General features: G+C 51.2%; 1 protein-coding gene across 3 annotated transcripts in view; it reads right to left on the bottom strand.

The window, feature by feature from the left end:
- The window catches only part of LRRC27 (leucine rich repeat containing 27), a 45,930-nt gene that overhangs the window by 16,672 nt on the left and 10,728 nt on the right, over window positions 1-18,530 (bottom strand). For 2 of the 3 annotated variants that reach the window (XM_011941965.1, XM_011941967.1), the window contains exons 3-7: window positions 14,999-15,057; window positions 12,664-12,816; window positions 8,971-9,343; window positions 5,584-5,730; window positions 2,152-2,248 (exon numbers count right to left, since the gene is read on the bottom strand). In XM_011941965.1, coding sequence (XP_011797355.1) covers window positions 2,152-2,248; window positions 5,584-5,730; window positions 8,971-9,343; window positions 12,664-12,816; window positions 14,999-15,057 — 829 coding nt within the window. Of the gene's footprint in view, window positions 1-2,151; window positions 2,249-4,641; window positions 5,159-5,583; window positions 5,731-8,970; window positions 9,344-12,663; window positions 12,817-14,998; window positions 15,058-18,530 lie in introns of those variants that run through there. The other variant, XM_011941966.1, reaches the window with a different exon arrangement.

Below are 18,530 nucleotides of genomic sequence, written 5' to 3'. Positions count from 1 at the left end.
CCGCTCCCTCCCACGCTGCTCTACCCCCACCCCGCTCCCTCCCACGCTGCTCCACCCCGGCTCCTTCCTGCCGACCACATAGGCGCCTGCACCTCACGTCCACCCTACGTCTTCCTCGCAGACTGAGCTTTTTTTCATGTCTTTACGGTAGCTTGGATTACCTCTTCTGTGGACTGCCTGCCATACTTTTTGCCCATTTCTTCTACTGGATTCTCAAATTTTTAAAATCAATTAGTAGCCATTCTTTGTATATTAGATACGAACATTTAGGCACAAAGATTTTCCCTTGGACTCTGACTGCAGCACTCTGGGCCGTACCAAGTATCTCACCAGTGCCTGGGGCAGCGCAGGCCAAGGGCGGCACAGGGCAGCAGCAGCCTCTCCGTGCGTTCAGCTGCCTCACCCAGGGCCTGGTGGGGTGTGCACAACAGCAGCAGCTACCACGGAGCTCTGCCTGCTGCCGCGGCTGAGGGTCTGCCTCTGCACGAGGTGTGCACTCCCGCGGGCAGGGCCTATGCCCGGTCCTTCCCTGCTCAGAGCAGGCCATCGATACTCGCTGACTGAACTGCTCTATCTCATGATGGGTGAATTTCTAGAAAACCTACTTTTTTCTTTTTTAAGAAACTGCATACACTCTCGCTGTGATGGGCTCACAGGACTCAGAAGCACACACTGTGGCAGCACCGACCCCTCCTCTGCGCCCCCCTCCCCGGCGCCACAGCCCTCCCCGCAGTCATTGGTTTGGTGTACATTCTTCCAGACCAAAGTGAGTTTTTGTGCACTGTCCTGCAAATTGTGCTGTTTTCACTTACAACAATTCTTCAAGACACTTTCAGGCCGGTGGAGATGGTCACTGACCACCCTTCTGTCAACCACAGAGGGAGCTCATGGTCTGGACGTGACGATTTAGCCGTCTCCATCTGTTGGCATTTAAGTTTCCCATAGTTTTGCTGTAATTCAGCTCTGAAAGCATTCTTAGTGATGTCTATTTGTGCAAGTATTTTTATTCCGGGAAGTGGCAAAATATGTATTTTTAAACTTTTCCACATATTGGGGAAATTAGGAAAAAAGTGACAGCAAAGATGATGACTGAGTGTCCTGTGGGACCCGGGACCTGAGAAGGGTGAGGAGGTGCAGTCCTGGTTTATTCACCATGTTGGACACCGTGAATTCCTAACTCTGAGCCTTGTTCTGAGGTTATGTAAGATGTCACCATCAGGGAAGCTGGGCTGGGGGGAGATGGAAACACTATTTTTGCAACTTTCCTGTAAGTCAAAAACTAGTTCAACACAAAGTGAAAACAAGGAACGCTCCTGACTGTCCCAGCAGTCCGTGCCTGCAGGCCCGCATGGCCACCCTCTCTGCTGTGGGGTGAAGCCTTCGGGGGCCTTACCCCAGCTAAGGGGGCTGCAGAGGCAACCCCTGGCCTTTCAAAGCAACACACAGGCAACATTTCTTAAAAGAAAGAACCAAAGAAACATCTGTGGCCAAATTCAAAGGCACATTTGCCTAACTATGCTCACAGGACAGAGAAGCAAGCCAGGCGCATTCTGGAGGGAGGAGCCGCCAGCTCCCACCACTCTGTGCCCATAGCCCATGCCCGCAGCTCTGTGCCCACTGCCCTGTGCCCACTGTCCTGTGCCCGGCTGGACTAAGACCCCATACAGTCTGGGGAAAACAGTAAGAGGGGACTGTACTCAGGATATCCCATGTCCCATGGCTTAAGAGAGCTGGCAATCTTGGCTTCTAGGGAAACTGCCTGCCCTGAGGTCCAGAGACCAAGGGTGAGGAGCCCAGAAAGACCTCTGTAGGGCCCACCTCAACCTCAGCTGCTTTCTATCTTTTGAATCTTTTCCCCCCACCTCCTCTTCCCCCTTCCCTCTTTGAGCTTCTAATTCCTCAGACAGGAGCCAAAAGTCAGTGAGCCAAGAGGCAAGCCCTCAAGGCTGGGGCAGGAAGGTGTCCCCTCCGGCTGGGCAGTGAGCAGTGGTTCTGGATGCTGCACTCCAACCCAGCCCCACCAGCCAGCAGCCTGCACAAGCAGCTTCCTCCCCAGGTCTGGGCTCATCCTCCACAGACAAGGATGCGTGTGAGCACCCACCCACCCCCGGGACTGGACTAGTGCCCGGTCGCCGCCCATGCCTGCCATACCATGCTCCTCCGCAGAGGCAGGAGTTTGCTGAGCTCTTCCTTCCTCTTCCTCATCCTCTGGGCTCGCTCTCTCCACTCCTGCAGTGCCCTTTTCTCTCTGGAGAAAGGGAAGGTTAATGTCATAAGTTACAGGCAGCTTCGAGCCAAGGCTACAGGATTTCTCTGTCATTTTACAGCTTGTGGTGCCCGTCTCCAGGGGGCACAGGCTGGGGGTGTGCATGCCCTCTGGGAGTCTGAACCACGGCCTCTTCCTCCCGGCATGTCTGGGCAGAGCCGGGAATGCTGGGTTCTATCCCGAAGCTCTGTGTGACGGTGCTGCCAGCAGTGACTGACGCTGGGGGCCAGCCCCACCCAGTGACCGAGGAAAAGGCATCACGACCCCTTTCAGGTAAGGGCACCAGCTGGGACTGCCACCGCAAGCACCGCACGACGGGTTGGGGGTGCCTGGCTGCAGGTACTTGTCGACATAAGGTCTGTCTGTGGAAGATCTGAACGCCTGTCTCTAAGTCTCTCCCTTCAGACACTTGAGTTTCACTTTTAAAAACAAACAGGCATCTGGCTGAGGCGGGCGGATCACAAGGTCAGGAGATCGAGACCATCCTGCCTAACACGGTGAAACCCCATCTCTACTAAAAATACAAAAAATTATCCAGGTGTAGTAGCAGGCGCCTGTAGTCCCAGCTACTCGGGAGGCTGAGACAGAAGAATCATTTGAACTTTGAACTCGGGAGGCAGAGGTTGCAGTGAGCCAAGATTGTGCCACTGCACTCCAGCCTGGGTGACAGAGCAAGACTCTGTCTCAAAAAATAAAATAAAAATAAAAATAAAATAAGACAAAAACAGGCATCTTCAGGCCTCCCCAATCCTGAGCCAGAGTCACATGCTCCTTCCTCACAGCTCGTCGCCTAGGACTGTGAACATCCCAAGTAACGCCCACATCTGCCGCTGGGCTGGGCTCCTCGTGTGTGGCTGGGGTGGAATCAGGCCCCCAAGAGCCATCGTCCAAGCGCAGGGCTCCACCCCCGGAAGGCCACATCTCCGACCTGCAGGACTCCTGCGGTTGGTACCCCCTCTCCATCCTGCCCCCAGATCTGGCCTCCTCTTGTCTCTCCCATCATCCTGGATGCCGGGGCCCCAGCCTGGGTTTTCCCCGACGCCTCCACCCGACCTCTGCTCTTCCTTCCTTGCGGTCACAGCAGCTCAGCCCTCCTAGGCTCCACCCGGCCCACGGCCCACCTCTGACCACCTTCCTGCTGAGGGTTCCATCCTGAGTCAGTGCTGCCAGGAATCAGAGCCTGGCTGTGTCCTCCCCCGGTGCCACCTCAGGGCACAGGGGGTCTCACCAGCTGCCTCAGGTAAGGCCATGTCCTAACACCTGCCTGAGTGGGTCCCAGACCCCAACCCCCAGCCCCAGGCAGGTTGGTGCCCCCCATGTCCCCACTCAGCACCGTGTGTGGCACTGGCCCCGCTGCGCTCCTGGACGAGGGCCCCCACTTGGTGTCACTGTCTTCTGGTCACGCAAAGGGGTGACGCTGTTCACAGGGTTGATGTGAAGGGGCCGGCTCTGCTGGGTCTGGACCCTCCGAACAGGCCTGTGGAGCTGCTCACTAGGAGACTGTGCAGGACACTGACTCTGGGCTCCAGGCAGGAAAGTAAAGAAGAGAGCGTTCACTTGCTCTTTGTATCCAAGAACTTCTCTTCCATGAAGGTGTGGGACGAGGCCTGAGCCTGATGTTTGGGGGTGAGACTGCGCTTTCTGCCCACTGCAGTTGGTGGTGCCCCAAGAGCCTGAGGCAGGGGCTGTGCCTACGGAAGGTCTCACCACAATCACCTCCATCACAGCCGTGGCCAAGAGGGTGCGGGTGAGTGGGACTCCCACAAGCAGCCTCCTGGCAGGGCAGGTGATACCGGAGGAGTCAACGGGGCAGGTATCTGGACCACCCACTTCAGAAAATGGTGCCCTGAAATTGGTAGAGCCGAACAGGAGTGGGACCCGCCTGCAGCAGGGCACACAGAGAGGGGAGGGCAGCTGGCATGCTCAACAGGCAGGGCCGGTCCTGAGGGGCTCACCTCGCAGTGAGGGACGGGCCCGGCTCTGTAGAGCTACCCCGAGCGACAGTGTGGGGCAACTGATGGGCACCAAAGGAAAGCCTTCCCAGTGCTCCCTGGGCCCCAGCAGCTGTGGCCCGTGGCTGGCAAGACCTGGTCCCACAGTGCTGGGCTTTCTGGAGCAGCCCAGACCACACTCCCATGTCCTAGGACAGCCCTCGAGCAGTCAGTCAGCCTCACCCCTGCCCATCAATATGACAGCCTAGGGCAGGGGACCAGCTCGGAGGGCTTCACCTCACTCATATTTTTACTGAATAAAAGACAACCAACTGCAATGTCTGTCCGGACATCAGGTGACAGCTGTGGACAATCACAGAATCTGTGTGCTAAACACGGTCCCTATCACATGGTCCCAAGAGAAAATGGCACACACACAACGGGGTGGCTTCAGGAGGGTTTATTCATGTTGGGGAGGGAGCAGGTGAGCCACAGGGGCAGTGCAGGAGCCCTGTGCCAGTCAGGGCTGGGCTGCAGCTATCCACAGGACAGACCAGGGAAGGAGAGATTGCCGGAACCCGGAAGGAGGGAGAGGCTGGACTCCGCCAGCTCCAGGCAGCTCAGAGAGAAGCCAGGCAAGTAAAGACGAGGCCCTCGCTCTCCTCTTCCTCCTTGGCCTCCTGCTGGGAGCCCCCACTGGCCAAAGCCAACCACCAAGTGAGGGCCACAGGGGTGCTATGGCTGCGGTCCATGCTGGCCGGACTCCTGGGGCCCAGGGATGGGTGGAGCTAGGTGGTCAGTGGAGCTGGAGGACAGAGAAGACACTGAGGCCACTGAGCACGTTGGCCGACACACCTCACAAGGTGGTGGCACTGGTGGTGGTCACAGCAACACAAGAATGAACCTCCCCGACGACTATGTCAGGGCCTGGGACACTCTAGGGAAAGTGAGGAGGAAAGGACTGAGGAAGAACAAGAAAGGAGGGAAAAGGACAAGCAAGCAGGCAGGTGTCGTGAGGAAGCCAGGGCAAAGACGGACACAAGGGGGCGACCGCAAGCACTGCACCTGCGCCTGCCCCACACGGAGGCCTCGGGGCTACAAACAAGGGAGCCCATGCATGCAAGGCCCTGCAGACCATGAGCTCCGTGCCTGCCCCACACGGAGGCCTCAGGGCTGCAAACAAACGAGCCCATCCACGGCGCTGCAGACCACAAGGGGCACGTGCGGCTTGGCTTCCAGGTGAAGAAGAGACGGATCCTGGATCCGCATCAGTGAGGGGAGAACTAACTAAACACTTCCACAAGGGCTGCCATAAAAATCACAGCCCAGCCCCAGCTCCAGGTGCACTGGGCCGGCTGCGCGGACCCCCGCCTTGTGTGGACTCACCGTCTCTGCTGCTCCATCAGAGCCTGCTTCTCCCAGAGCTCTCGGAGCGCCGCCGCTCGGCTCTCTTCCAGTCTTTTTGCTCGGACCGCCATTTGGTACGGTGACAAGAGGTTGGGTAAGATGTCCCTGGAGGACGCCATGTTCCTTCTAAAATTACAGAGTGTTTTTAGCTGAATATTTAACAAAACTCTGTGATGCTAACTCATACAACATGTGAAATGTAAAAGGAGGGCCTGTGGCTCATCTGCTCATCAGAACAACTACCACGACTAGAAGCTGCAGTCACCCCACAGAGTCCACAGTCTTGACTGTTGATTTCAGGACATGTAATGAAGATGCATGGATGGCAGCACGACATTGTCCCAGTGCACCCACTGCCAGCCAGCTACTTTCCTGGGATGCTTGACAGTCAGCCTGGGAAATGCACCTGAAGGACATGCAGCCTCGGCAGCTGCACCTGACCTGCTTGAGACTAATGCCACCCCCTTGTCTGACCTGGACAGATGCCCACAGAAGCAGGGGTCCTGGCCAGCAGCTCGCCTGGGCTGGAGGATGTGACATGCCTGGAGTTCAGGTGCACGGGGTGACGCTGCAGCAGGTCAGAATCCCGCTGCTGGGCAATGTGGGAGCAGGGGCGGGGCAGGCAAGGCCATCAGAAGGCGCCTGGCCTCCATACACACATTCAGGCAGGGTCAGATACTGGGTCCCCTTTGAGGGAAGCCCGCAGGACAGCAGAGGGGACAGCCAGTAACACCGTGGGGTCTCACGGTGCTGGGCACTCCCTCTCTCTGCCCAAGAGAGGGAGCTGATAGGTGTGCCCTAGTGTTTCCTCCCAGTGAAAACGCCTGGGGAAAACCAGGCCAGAGATAGGGGCTCTGAGCCCGGGACTGACAGCCAGCCAGGTTCCAGAACGTGACACCTCCTCGCCATGACCCTTGCACCAAAGCAGCTTGTGAAACACAACTGGAAGCCCTGCCTGGTCTTCCCTCCAGAACCAACACCTCGCCCAGAGGAGAAAGGCCCATCCCATTCCACGGCCTGCCCTGTGCAAGCCTCACACCAGCAGCAGATCTTGGGAGGCCACAACCAAGCATCATGCCTGGTGGCCACGTCCCAGGAGGCTGGTCCGCACCCCCGCCCCCCACGCTGCACAACCTCCCACCCTCGTCCTCCCCGTCTGCACAGGAACAGCAGTGACTGTCCCAGCAGAGCAGAGAAGGCAGGCATGGCCTGTGCTCTGGGACAGGGGTCAGCTGGGGTGCATGCTGGGCACTGGCCTTTATTTAACTTGCTGCTTTTGGAAGGGCAGGTGGCCCGGGCTCTATGGAACACCAGGTTTCCCCTTGTGGTCTCAGGGTCCGGAGGAGTGTGGAGGAGCTGCCCCAGAGGCAGGCCTGCTGGATGTTGGAATTAGGCTGGGGCAGTGATGCTCTGTCATACTCCAGCTCCATGTCTGATGCCTTCAGAATGCTTTTATTTCCCCCCATTATAATTTTGGGATTTCAGGGCCAGACCATTATTTACCTATGATTTTTACATAATATTACTTTTCTTGCAAGTATTTTGGACACGAGCACTCAGCCTCATAAACAGGCCCAGGCCACGCTAGTCACCTCGGACTGGGCCTGCTGCTCCCACCATGCCCACTGCTCCCCAGCCAGAGAACACAGAACAGTGCCAGCTTCCCGAGTCCCAGACCCTCAGGAAGGGCCACCATTCCGAGCGTGGACCAGGGCCATAATCTCAGAGCTTCTCCTTAATACCTATGACCCCACGACAACCCGACCAAGTGGGGAAACTGAGACCCCGATAATGCATGTGACATCACAACCACCCCCGTGGGAAAGCTGAGGCAGAGTGGCTCTCTATGGCTCACTCTGGGCAGAGGCAGCAGAGGGGGAAGACAACATTCAGGGCCCACCCAACCATGGGGCACGGGCTCCAGGTTAAGGCTTCCTGCCAGAGGCTCCAGTTCTCTGCCCCAACTTCCCAAGCCACCCAAAGCAATCTCTGAAGGCTAGGGTCTAGTATCCACATCTGACGTATTGATCAAATTATAAGTACTATGAATAAGCATACCACAATTCACTTGGATTAACTATTACTAGAGTTCCTAACAACAAAGAAAGAAATGAAGGGAGGAGGGGAGAAAAGAGGATTCGAAGCAGCAGGCCCAGCATATTCCTGCCTTTCACCATGCAGCTGTGTGGACTGAGAACATCACGAGTGTGTTGGAGCCTCCGAGGCCTCGCAGTAACTGGGAACCTGCCGTGTGTGCTGCCAGGACATCCTACACTTTAATTTGTTAGTAACGCTTCCAAGGTTTGTTTTGTTCTGTTTTGAATGTTCAAACCTACAGGACAGCTGAGAGACTAGGGCCGTGAGCGCTTCGTGCCGACGCCTCCAGGAAGGTCTGGTGCCATCTTGCGCCTGCCCATGCTGGCTGCTGCGTGGAGCCTGAGGGCCCACAGACCACCACGGCCTCCCAGAATCTGCACCCCCTTAAGCCATTGTTGTCCCCTTGGCTATGGCAATGTGCCTCTTGAGAATGCATGATCTAGATTCACCAACTGTTATTTTGCAGCATTCTCTCTCGATATTTATACACACACAGGCACACACACGCACACCACAGATACACACCTCTTATATGTGTAGGTGCATGCCCTGCCACACCCATGACTCAGTTTTTCTCTCATGTAGCCTCTGCAGAGCCTGTTCTCCAGGGACCCTCGCCCTGGGTGTGAAAGGAAAATAAAATCTCGGCCCCAAACTCACTGCGCCAAAGGGAAAGGTAAGCTTGGGAAGTGGGCTGCACAGTGACTGCCTTCCTTTTGTCCCCAGACATGGGAAGTGGGCTGCACAGTGACTGCCTTCCTTTTGTCCCCAGGTAGCTGCCAGTTATTTTCTGCATAACTGACCTTTCCCCCAACTCCTCTCTTTTCACAGGTAAAATGTGGATTCAGTGAGTGCTGATCGAAGCCCCACAGGAATGTGACCACTTGGCTCACCACCTGCCCCCACTTTTACTTCTTTCCTCCTTCCCCTGCTGTCCATTGTTTCTCCTTTAAACGCTGAGGTCCTCAAAGCTGTCTCTGGAGAAAGCACAGGCCATAGATCTTACTGTCACTTGTGTTTCTTTTCCCTGGGCGCATCCTCAGCCTTGGCAAACTCAGCTTCTGAATGGACTGGGCTCTGACACAGACGCTCTGGGCTTGATGCAGGTCCCCATGACCCTAAACCTGGGACCAGCACTTGCCGCACAGTGAACAGCGGCAATGTGGAGGGACACTTTAAAAGCTGGACCTGATGTTTTAAAAGATAATTTAAAATAATTGTATGAATTCGCAAAGATCAAGAAAATCCCCTGTTGCTTTTAAGTTTTACCTGAAAACGTGTCTTGGCTTTGGCAGTTCTTTCTCACTGTTCAAGGCTGCCTTGAGATTTGGAGGTAATTCCCTTGGTAAGAGCTGATTTCCCAGAGTGTCTGCCTTCCCGTGCTCAACAATCTCCTGCCTCAGCTTCCAAAAGCGCCTGATTTCCTCCTCGCTGGGCCAGTGCTCTGAGGAGTCAGCAGACTTCCCGAGCTCACTCAGGTCTGGCTTGTCCACAGGCGGGAGAAAGCCGGCCTTGTCTTTCCTCACAGCCCCGTCTGGGCCCTGAGCGTTCACAGCTCCTTCCTCAGACGCGTGGTCTCCAGACAACTCCAATCCTGGGCTCGGGAGGCCATGGAGGGTCATCTCGTTCACTGGTGGAGCCTCTGGTGGAGGAAGAAACCGCTTTAGCAGCTACCAGCAACGCCATTCCTCTATGACTCACTCAAAAGGCCAGTGATGGCGCCTCTCTGTGAAGAGCGCCTGGATGGTGGGGGGTGGGGTGCCCAGATCCTCCATGGCCACCACATTCCCTGTCAATCCAAACAATTCCTGTCACCCCACCTGCACCATGCTAGGCTTCTATGCTACGGCACGCAAAGCAGTTACACATGGAGGGATTGGAAACAACACTGCCAGAAGCACACCAGGACCCTCCCACGCAGGCCCTGCCAGACACGCGTGACCTTCCCACATAGGCCTTACCACTTTGTAGGGACTTTTTGTATGTGTACACAGGGTAATCTCGCCACATTTAATCAACATTTCTGCTTCCCCTCAGATCACTTAGAATCTTTATTTCTAAGTAATGTTTAGCCCATTATGCCTGCTTTTCTTGTTTGGTGATGCTTCTGTTGACTTTCTCAAAACATGACTTCAGGGAGGTGCTCCAGGCACTTCGGGAGCCACTGGGACCTAGTGGCCAGTCTTCTCCCAGCACGTGCCCATCACGACCTGAAGGCTGAGTGAGACCCCAGGTGGCCATCACAGTGGACACAGGTGCATGGACATCACGCCCCTGGCTGCCACACGCTCCTGACTGCTGCATGCTCAGGGTCTTAAGTTTGAAAGGAAAAGTTTTAAAAAATGGGCAAACATGCTTCAAAATGTCCTAAGAAGCTGTAAAATTTTCCCTGGGGCACAAGTGACTAGAAACATGCATATTTGAACAATCTGCCTGTGGTTGGGGCCAGAGACAAAACTGAAATTCATGAAAATGTAAGCAGACAGGAAAAATGGGATACCGGCAAAAAGACTTTTTTTTTTTTTTTTTTTAAAGATGGAATCTGGCTCTGTCACCCAGGCTGGAGTGCAATGGCACCATCTTGGCTCACTGCAAGCTCCGCCTCGCAGGTTTACGCCATTCTCCTGCCTCGGTCTCCTAAGCAGCTGGGACTACAGGCGCCGCCACCACGCCCGGCTAATTTTTTGTATTTTTAGTAGAGACGGGGTTTCACCGTGTTAGCCAGGATGGTCTCGATCTCCCGACCTCACGATCCGCCCACCTCAGCCTCCCAAAGTGCTGGATTACAGGTGTGAGCCACCGCGCCTGGCCAGCAAAAAGACGTTTTAAAGTAATTGAAGGGGCAAAGTGCTAAAAATGTACATAGTAGCTGAAAAATCACTCCAGGTGGCCCTAAAAACTAATAGAGAAGAGTTAGAAAATATTTATTTTTGACCAGTCACTTAATGTATTTTTTTCAAACTTACAGAAAAGTTGCAAGAACACTGCTGAGAAGTTGGTGGGCCCCGCACCCCATCAGCAGCCGCTGCTGCCTGGCCCCTGAAGCTGCCCGCCCCCATGAGCCTGCGCGCCCCCGTGAGCCTGCCCGCCCTGTGAGCCTGCGCGCCCCCGCCTCTCTGTCTGGCGGTGCTCACGCATTTCCTAAAACACTCAAGGGTAACTTCAGACATCCTGCCCCCCCACCCTCAGATGGAGACGCCCACACATCACCATAGCCGTTCACCAAAACCAGAAGTGTCCCATCGCTGACTTCTGTCATTCCTGGCTGGCCTTCCTCACGCCTTGATAACTGTCCCAGTAATGTCCTGTATCATATTTGTCCTGGCCCAGGATCCAATTTAGGAAGAAGCATCACATCCAGTTTCCTATTCCTTTAGTCTCCTTCAATCAGAATGAACCTTCAACTTCTCTTTTTTATCCTGATCCTCCAGCGGAGCCTGTGTCCCCTGAGCCCCCTACGTCCTGGCTCTGGCTGTGCCTGACGGTTCTGCCCCTCCATCCTTGTCCCGGCTGTCTCCAGGTCCTGGTCCTACCTCTCCTCTGCCACCCCATGCCCTCAACTACCTGTCCTCACTCCTGCCAGGTGCCCAGTGCCCTCCACACTTCCAGTCCAGCGGCTAATTTTCTTTTCCTATTCTTATCGCAACATCCTGGCAGCGTCAGGGTCAAGGGTGCCAGAGCCAGGCGGCTTCAGTGCGATGCACCAATGGAGGGCGCTACAACCTGGTTAAAATATGTTTACAAACAACTCAGCAAGCACAGGGCCAACTGCTGATTCTTTTTTGTTTTTTTTTTTGAGACGGAGTCTGGCTCTGTCGCCCAGGCTGGAGTGCAGTGGCCGGATCTCAGCTCACTGCAAGCTCCGCCTCCCGGGTTCACGCCATTCTCCTGCCTCAGCCTCCCGAGTAGCTGGGACTACAGGCGCCCGCCACCGCACCCGGCTAGTTTTTTTTGTATTTTTTAGTAGAGACGGGGTTTCACCGGGTTAGCCAGGATGGTCTCGATCTCCTGACCTTGTGATCCGCCCGTCTCGGCCTCCCAAAGTACTGGGATTACAGGCTTGAGCCACCGCGCCCGGCCCAACTGCTGATTCTTAATCATTTAAAACAATTTCCAAATAGAGGCCATCTGGGTCAAAAGTGCAAGGTCAGTTATTTACAAAGACCTAATTATTTACACAATTCAATTACAGCATATATATAATTATCTCAGCTAATTGTTCCAAACATATGCATTTTTCTTAAGTATCAAAGTACATCACAAATAGTAAAATTTAAAATATTCTGAAAATATTTCAGAATATGCACTTTTTTGGCAAGCCTTCATTATGATTCTCCTTTATCACCATTTAACTTTACTTTTTCCAAGTGTAACTAGAATGCATACTCAAGACCAGAACACATCATGAGCATCTGAAAATACCTGGCTGGTCAGTATGTTGAAAGAATGGAACAGGTTAGTGAGCACCCACCAACAAGGTGATTAGATAAAACGTGTCTACAGGGCCATTTTCCTGCCAATTTCCTTGTACTTCGTTAGGAATGAGGACATTTCATTGTGCTTATTTTAAAATAGCTGTCTAACGGAGCGTCGGGTCTCCAGCGGAGCGTCAAGTGTCCGGCGGAGCGTCGAGTGTCTAATGGAGCATCGAGTCATCCCTGAAGCAGCCGCCCGCAGGTGGCTTGGAGGTGATAACTGTTTCATTTGATCAATCACAATAAAATTCTACCAAAATCCACTCAAGACAGGATCTATAATGTGCCCAGATTTACAGAACCAAGGAAAAGACACAGAGATGACTGGGCTGGCCTGAGATCAGTGTACACTGTGTCAACTCAGCAGAGGACGCATGGCTCCTGTATTTCCCAGGATGTTATTAAAGAGAAGACAGGTTCTAACCTGATTTTAAAAAGCTGTAACTTCAACGTTAATGTGATTTGTCGTAAATCACCTCCTACGAACCTTGAGAAGCTGGATTTCTGGGGAGAGAGTGTTCTACTGCCCACATCCGCAGGAAGCGCTGGATAGCCACCAATCCCTTCTGCACGATGAGCTGAGGAGGGAATTCCAGAGGGCAGTGTCTTAAGTTCAGTGCTTTCAGCGTGGTTACACTCCCTGCAGTGGAGAAAAAAAAACTGCCAGCATTTTATATACCATTCTTGAAATAAAAATGAGGAACCAATAATAGTAACTTTTCACATTTTATAATATGATTCTATTCAGTATTTGGGGTACAATGATGTTAACAGAGTCAAAGATCTGCTTTAAAGGTAACTGCAGGAGACAGATTCCACAAATTAAGACCAGGATAGTTATCAAAAAACAAATAAATAAAATCAAACAAACAGAAGCAGCCACAACCACCGTCACAATTCTGTAAAATTCAGAATACGAAGTTGCTATATTATCTCAAATGCCCATTTTCAACATAAAACTATGAGACACGCAAAGAAAGGGAAAAGGTACCCTACACGCAGGAAAAGAGCAGACAATGGAAACTGTCTTTGAGGAGGCCCAGATGTTGGGTTTAACAAAGGCTTCAAAGTAGCCATTTAAATATGTTCAAGCGAATGAAGAACATTGTGTTTAATTAGAAGAAAACAGACTACAAGGGCTCCACAAATGTGAAATGTCACTAAAAATGGAAATTATCTGAACACTTGGAGGCTGTGGAAACGATGGCCACTGAGAGATAAGGCTCCCATGGTGGGCAGTGGGCTGATAGGGGCTGGGTCACTCCCCAGGCTCAGGGTGAAGTCCTTGGGATGAGGAGCACTGGGGAAGCACTGCAGGGGCCCTAGTCCTGTGGACTTTCCCAGTTTAGGGGAGTCAGGGTTCAGTGTGAAAGATGGATGCTTAGATTTGGGGTATTGGTTCTGCCTTTCAGTTGCGCTTGCTTTTCACATAGGGTAAGTTTTAGCATCTAAAAACTGCAGACGCTTTGTTGGCCCTGTCCGTTAATGGGCTCTGCCCTGAGCTCCGCGGTCCAGTTGGAAAACAGAGACTAAACTAGAGGCTACCTATCTAAATGAAATTCGTTTCCTTATCAAATCTTGTGGCAAGTGACTTTGTATTATCTTGTCATCCATTTTTAGTCTTCAAACACACCCAAACTCCTTCTTTAAAAAGCTTGAATTCTCTCTCTGTTCTTTGAGGTATAAATTTGTTACTCTGTTTTCTCTAAACCTGTGGAAGGATTCCAGCCATAACTTGTTCCATTTACAAAGGCACAATTTAACCCAACTGTTCTTTTGTGGGGTTTTTTTGTGTTTTTTTTAGGGAGAGGGTCTCACCCTGTTGTCTAGGTTGGAGTACAGTGGTGCAATCAGAGCTCACTGCAGCCTTGAAGTCCCGGGCTCAAGTTAGCCTCCCCACTCAGCCTCCTAAGTACCTATGAACACAGGTACGCACTACTGCACCTGGCTAATTTTATTTTATTTTACTTTTTGTAGAGATGGGGTCTCACTGTGTTACCCAGGCTGGTTTCAAACTCCTGGCTTCAGAGGATCCTCCCGCCTTGGCGCCCCAAGGTGCTGAGATTACAGGCATGAGCCACTATGCATGGTCTCAACTGTTCTTTTAAACTGGTGAGTTTTACCCGATTCATGGCTAAAAATAAAATCAAAGCTATAAATCTCAATGTTTGTACTTTTATGTACCCACGTGTATACATGTCTGTTTTTATACTGTCCACATGGTAGCAACTGACTTACCAATAAATGAATACTCATAAATTAGTTCTCCAAAATGCTTTTCAAGTTCATAATAGAAATGCCTTCAGAATTTTAGACATTTTTTCCTGGGCTACTAGTCAGACAAATTTATGCTGTTTCTGCTAGTTATTTTAAAGGTCAGAAAACTTGCTTCTGCGATAGTTTATGGTTGTTTGATTTGTCTGTCAGCGTATGCCTTTGGTTTTGAGTGTTTAGATTCTGAGGTCTAAACAAGTGCTCGTGATGAGGCCTAGGAACATACGTAAGGGGTCAAACTTTCCAGGAAGGCCAGCGAGATGCAGCGGAGACAGCACGCGGGGCCTGCAGAGGTGTGTGCAGGGCCTTCGGTTTCCTTACCCGTGTGACTGTGCCTCACACAAGGCTCACACGTCACACCTCCATACGAACAGTACGTGCTACATCAACAGCTCTTGAGAGCTACGTTATCTTAGTCCTAGAAGCAGGAAGGATTTTAAAAACATCTAGCTTACCCTCCTTTGTCATGCCTGATACTTCCATTACAAGGTCTGGTAAGTTCAAAAGATAGCATTTTAAAATCATCTTTTTATTGTTTTATTACTTACCCAGCTCCACAGGTAACATTTTGATAGGATTTCTTTCTAAAAGCAAAGTTTTCAAATGCCTTTAAAGCAAAACAAAACAAAAAAATTTAAAAAGCAGAGAATTAAATGACTATCTCCAAAATATACCATCAAGTTTCTTCATTTTTCTTCTCTTTCAGGGGCAACTTCAATACAGATACACTTAAATTTACAACATGGACACACAAATGGTCTGCTGCCAAACATAAACACAGGTCTAAGCCCTGCTCCACTGACACGTGGGACCAGGGAGTCTGTAGGGGTGGCGGTGTCCCTGCTTTGTAGGGTATTGTACACCTCCAGCCTTTCTCCAATAGATGCCAGAGGTACCACCCACCCCCAGGTGTGGCAACCACAAATGTCTCCAGACATTGCCAACAGTCTCCTTGGGGGCAAAACCTCCCCCAGTTCAGAACCTCTATTTTAGGCTTTCATACCTTCCAGTTATAACCTCACTGTAAACCAGTCTTTCCTAAGATGTGCTGTGAGGAATTCCAGTGTTTTATGATGCTCTGTGAAAAAAGTTTTCTATGGCCAAAATTGCTTGAGAGACTTCTGCTGCACAGTATATCCTGCCCTGCTTGGAGATGAATGATTCGTACACTGGGGACTCTGAGAAGCCTCTACATAAGAAACTCAGCTAAGGCAGCATTTCGGGAAGGCACCTACTTTCATTTAACACCTAGTAACATCCTTACAAAATGCAGCCCAAAATATCTCTTGGATGCCTAGACAGACAGACAGACAGGAAAGAATGTAAACATTTACTAGCTGAATAACGGAAAAATCCATATATTCTATTAAACTCTATCTTGTACCTTTTACTGTACTATCCTTCTTGGTTTTCGCAGTTAATATGATTATTTTTTGAGACAAGGTCTCCACTCTGTTGCCCAGGATGGAGTGCAGTGACGTAATCTTGGCTCACTGCAACCTCTGCCTCCTGGGCTCAAGCAATCCTCCTGCCTCAGCCCCTGCAGGTAGCTGAGACTAATGGTGTGTGCTACCACATCTGGCTGTGCTGAGACTAATGGTGTGTGCCACCATGTCTGGCTAATGTTGGTATTTTTTGTAAACACAGGGTATTCCTATGTTGCTCAAGCCAGTTTTGAACTCCTGGACTCAAGTGATCTTCCTGCCTCAGCCTCTCAAAGTGCTGGGATTATAGGCATAAGCCACCATGCCCAACCCTCATTTAAATTACGTTTAATTTTGTGATTACCCTACAGGAAAATCAGATTATTTAAGGTTTAGACAATTTTCTTTCTACTTACTTTCTTGGATTTTCCTGGTTATTTGAATTTTTTTTTTTTTTTTTTGAGATGGAGTCTCACTCTGTGGCCCAGGCTGGAGTGGAGTGGTGTGCTCTTGGCTCACTGAAACCTCTGCCTGCCGGGTTCAAGCAATTCTCCTGCCTCAGCCTCCCGAAGAGCTGGGACTACAGGCACATGCCACCATGCCTGGCTAACTTTTTTATACCTTTTTTTTAGTAGAGATGGAGTTTCACCATGCTGGCCAGGCTGGTCTCGAACTCCTGACCTTGTGATCTGCCCACCTCGGCCTCCCAAAGTGCTGGGATTATAGGCATGAGTCACTGTGCCTGGTTGTTACTTAAAGTTTTTAAGGAATAAACTTTATGAAGTAAACTTTTCTTGAAGTGCACAAAAGTGGATTATTTCAATGTGGTTCTTTCAGTTCATTGTTTTTGGTTTACTCCCTCTGAATTTTGCTCGTATAAAACCAGCCAACAAGAACAGCATCTGCTCTCTAGAAGGTGAACAGAGGCCTCCAGATGCTGAGGAGGGCAGCAAGGGCAGCGCTATGCCCTTGGCTTCTCCAGCACCAGGGCTTCATCAAGGCAGAAAGGTTCTGGCCACTCAGGTGCTGCTGGGTGGGGCTGGGTTGGGTTTTGCCTGAGAGGGATTGCAGGGGGTGCATGTTTACTATTAACCTGAAAGTATAGCACGCGTTTTTCTACCTTATGTAATAATATTATTAAAATATTCTGAAAACACTTGAAATGACAAATTTAAAAATGTTAATTCCTTAAATACTATCAATAATTCAAAGCGCACCCATTGATTCTTTTGTTTCATTAATTTTAAAATGAATATATAAAAGTAAATACTGAGTTGGACTTGTTTGCCTAAGGAGGTAAATGAACTGATCCACGCTTCCCACATCTTCTCTCTGCTAGCAAGCTCACACATCCAAGACACTGAGAAGGGGGCACGCTAACACCGTCACTGTTCTAATTATGTTTCGAGAGGTTTAAGGCTTTAATAAGCCCATAATCACTTTGCATTTCTGAGTAATATGTCTCAGCTCTGTAGCTGATCTAATTGGAACCTTATCATGGGTTACAAATCACAAATAAAAGTGTATCTTCAAAAACATGAGGCAGCCAGCTTTGGCAAAATCAAAGAATTTCAAATTTTAAGGACTGTATACTTATTTCAGGGAAAAGATGAGTAGTTATGGGAACAGGTCTTAATGCATTTACATCCTCTGAGTAGCACTTACTCTCCAGAACTGTGTAAGGCTAAAATGACTTGTGGACAAAACAGCACCCAGTGATTCTAAACCCAGAAGATGATGATCACGTGAACAAGAAATCCTTCCCAAAGCACTCTCAGCCACAGGCTCGGAAGCCTCCTGAGGCCGGGAGGACAGGGTAGACAACTGCCCAGAGAGTACCTAGCTCCCATGCAACTCCCATGACACAAGCGGCTGGCCGGGCTCAGCAGATGTACCAGCTGAGTCCCGGGACACTCTTCTCCCCAAGGTCTATCTGATCCGCCCTGCAGACCCTGAGTCCCTGGAACCCCATGGAGATGCACCGGTGTGTTTCCACCTGCTTGAGACACCACTTGTCACTAGACAAGGAGCTTCCTCGCAGAGCCTGAAGGGCGAATGATGCCTGGTTCTCTTCTATTACGTGTGACAAAATATACTGACCTCTTATAAAACATTTTTAAAACCGGTGAGTTCAAGGCAAGTGAAGGGTCTCCTACAAGCCTCTATTCTACTGTGCCACAGAGGCCACCATGGCTCTTGGGAGACACAATTCCTCATGTAGGAACTGGGGGTGCCCTAGACACCCCTTTCCTTCTTGTGGCCCCACACCCACACGCATCCCACCAGCTCTGAAGTCCCACCAAGGCCATGCCCAGGCTGCCCCTCCTGCATGGGCTGCTGCCGTGGCCCCAGTTGGTGACTCGCCTCACCCTTGCCCTGGAGCCCCCCTCTTCACAGAGTGACTATAAACCAAGTCTGATGCCACCCTCTGTACTCAAACCCTTCTGTGACTTCCCTTCTACAATAAAATTCACAAAGAGACACTGGCCTCTGAGCCCCACTGCCCCTCTTTAGAGACTTCCCCCACCAAATAGGCCTCCCTGCCAGCCTGCACCTGCCAGGCACATGCCCACCTCAGGGCTGTGCCCAGACACACTCATATCAGAGGAGGGGCTGAAGCACTGGTCAAAAGAGGTTCGGGCAGCCGGGTGTGGGG

Source organism: Colobus angolensis, unplaced genomic scaffold, assembly GCF_000951035.1.
Source record: "Colobus angolensis palliatus isolate OR3802 unplaced genomic scaffold, Cang.pa_1.0 Scaffold204, whole genome shotgun sequence".
Classification (NCBI taxonomy): domain Eukaryota; kingdom Metazoa; phylum Chordata; class Mammalia; order Primates; family Cercopithecidae; genus Colobus; species Colobus angolensis.
This window is presented reverse-complemented; position numbering and strand designations above follow the sequence as displayed.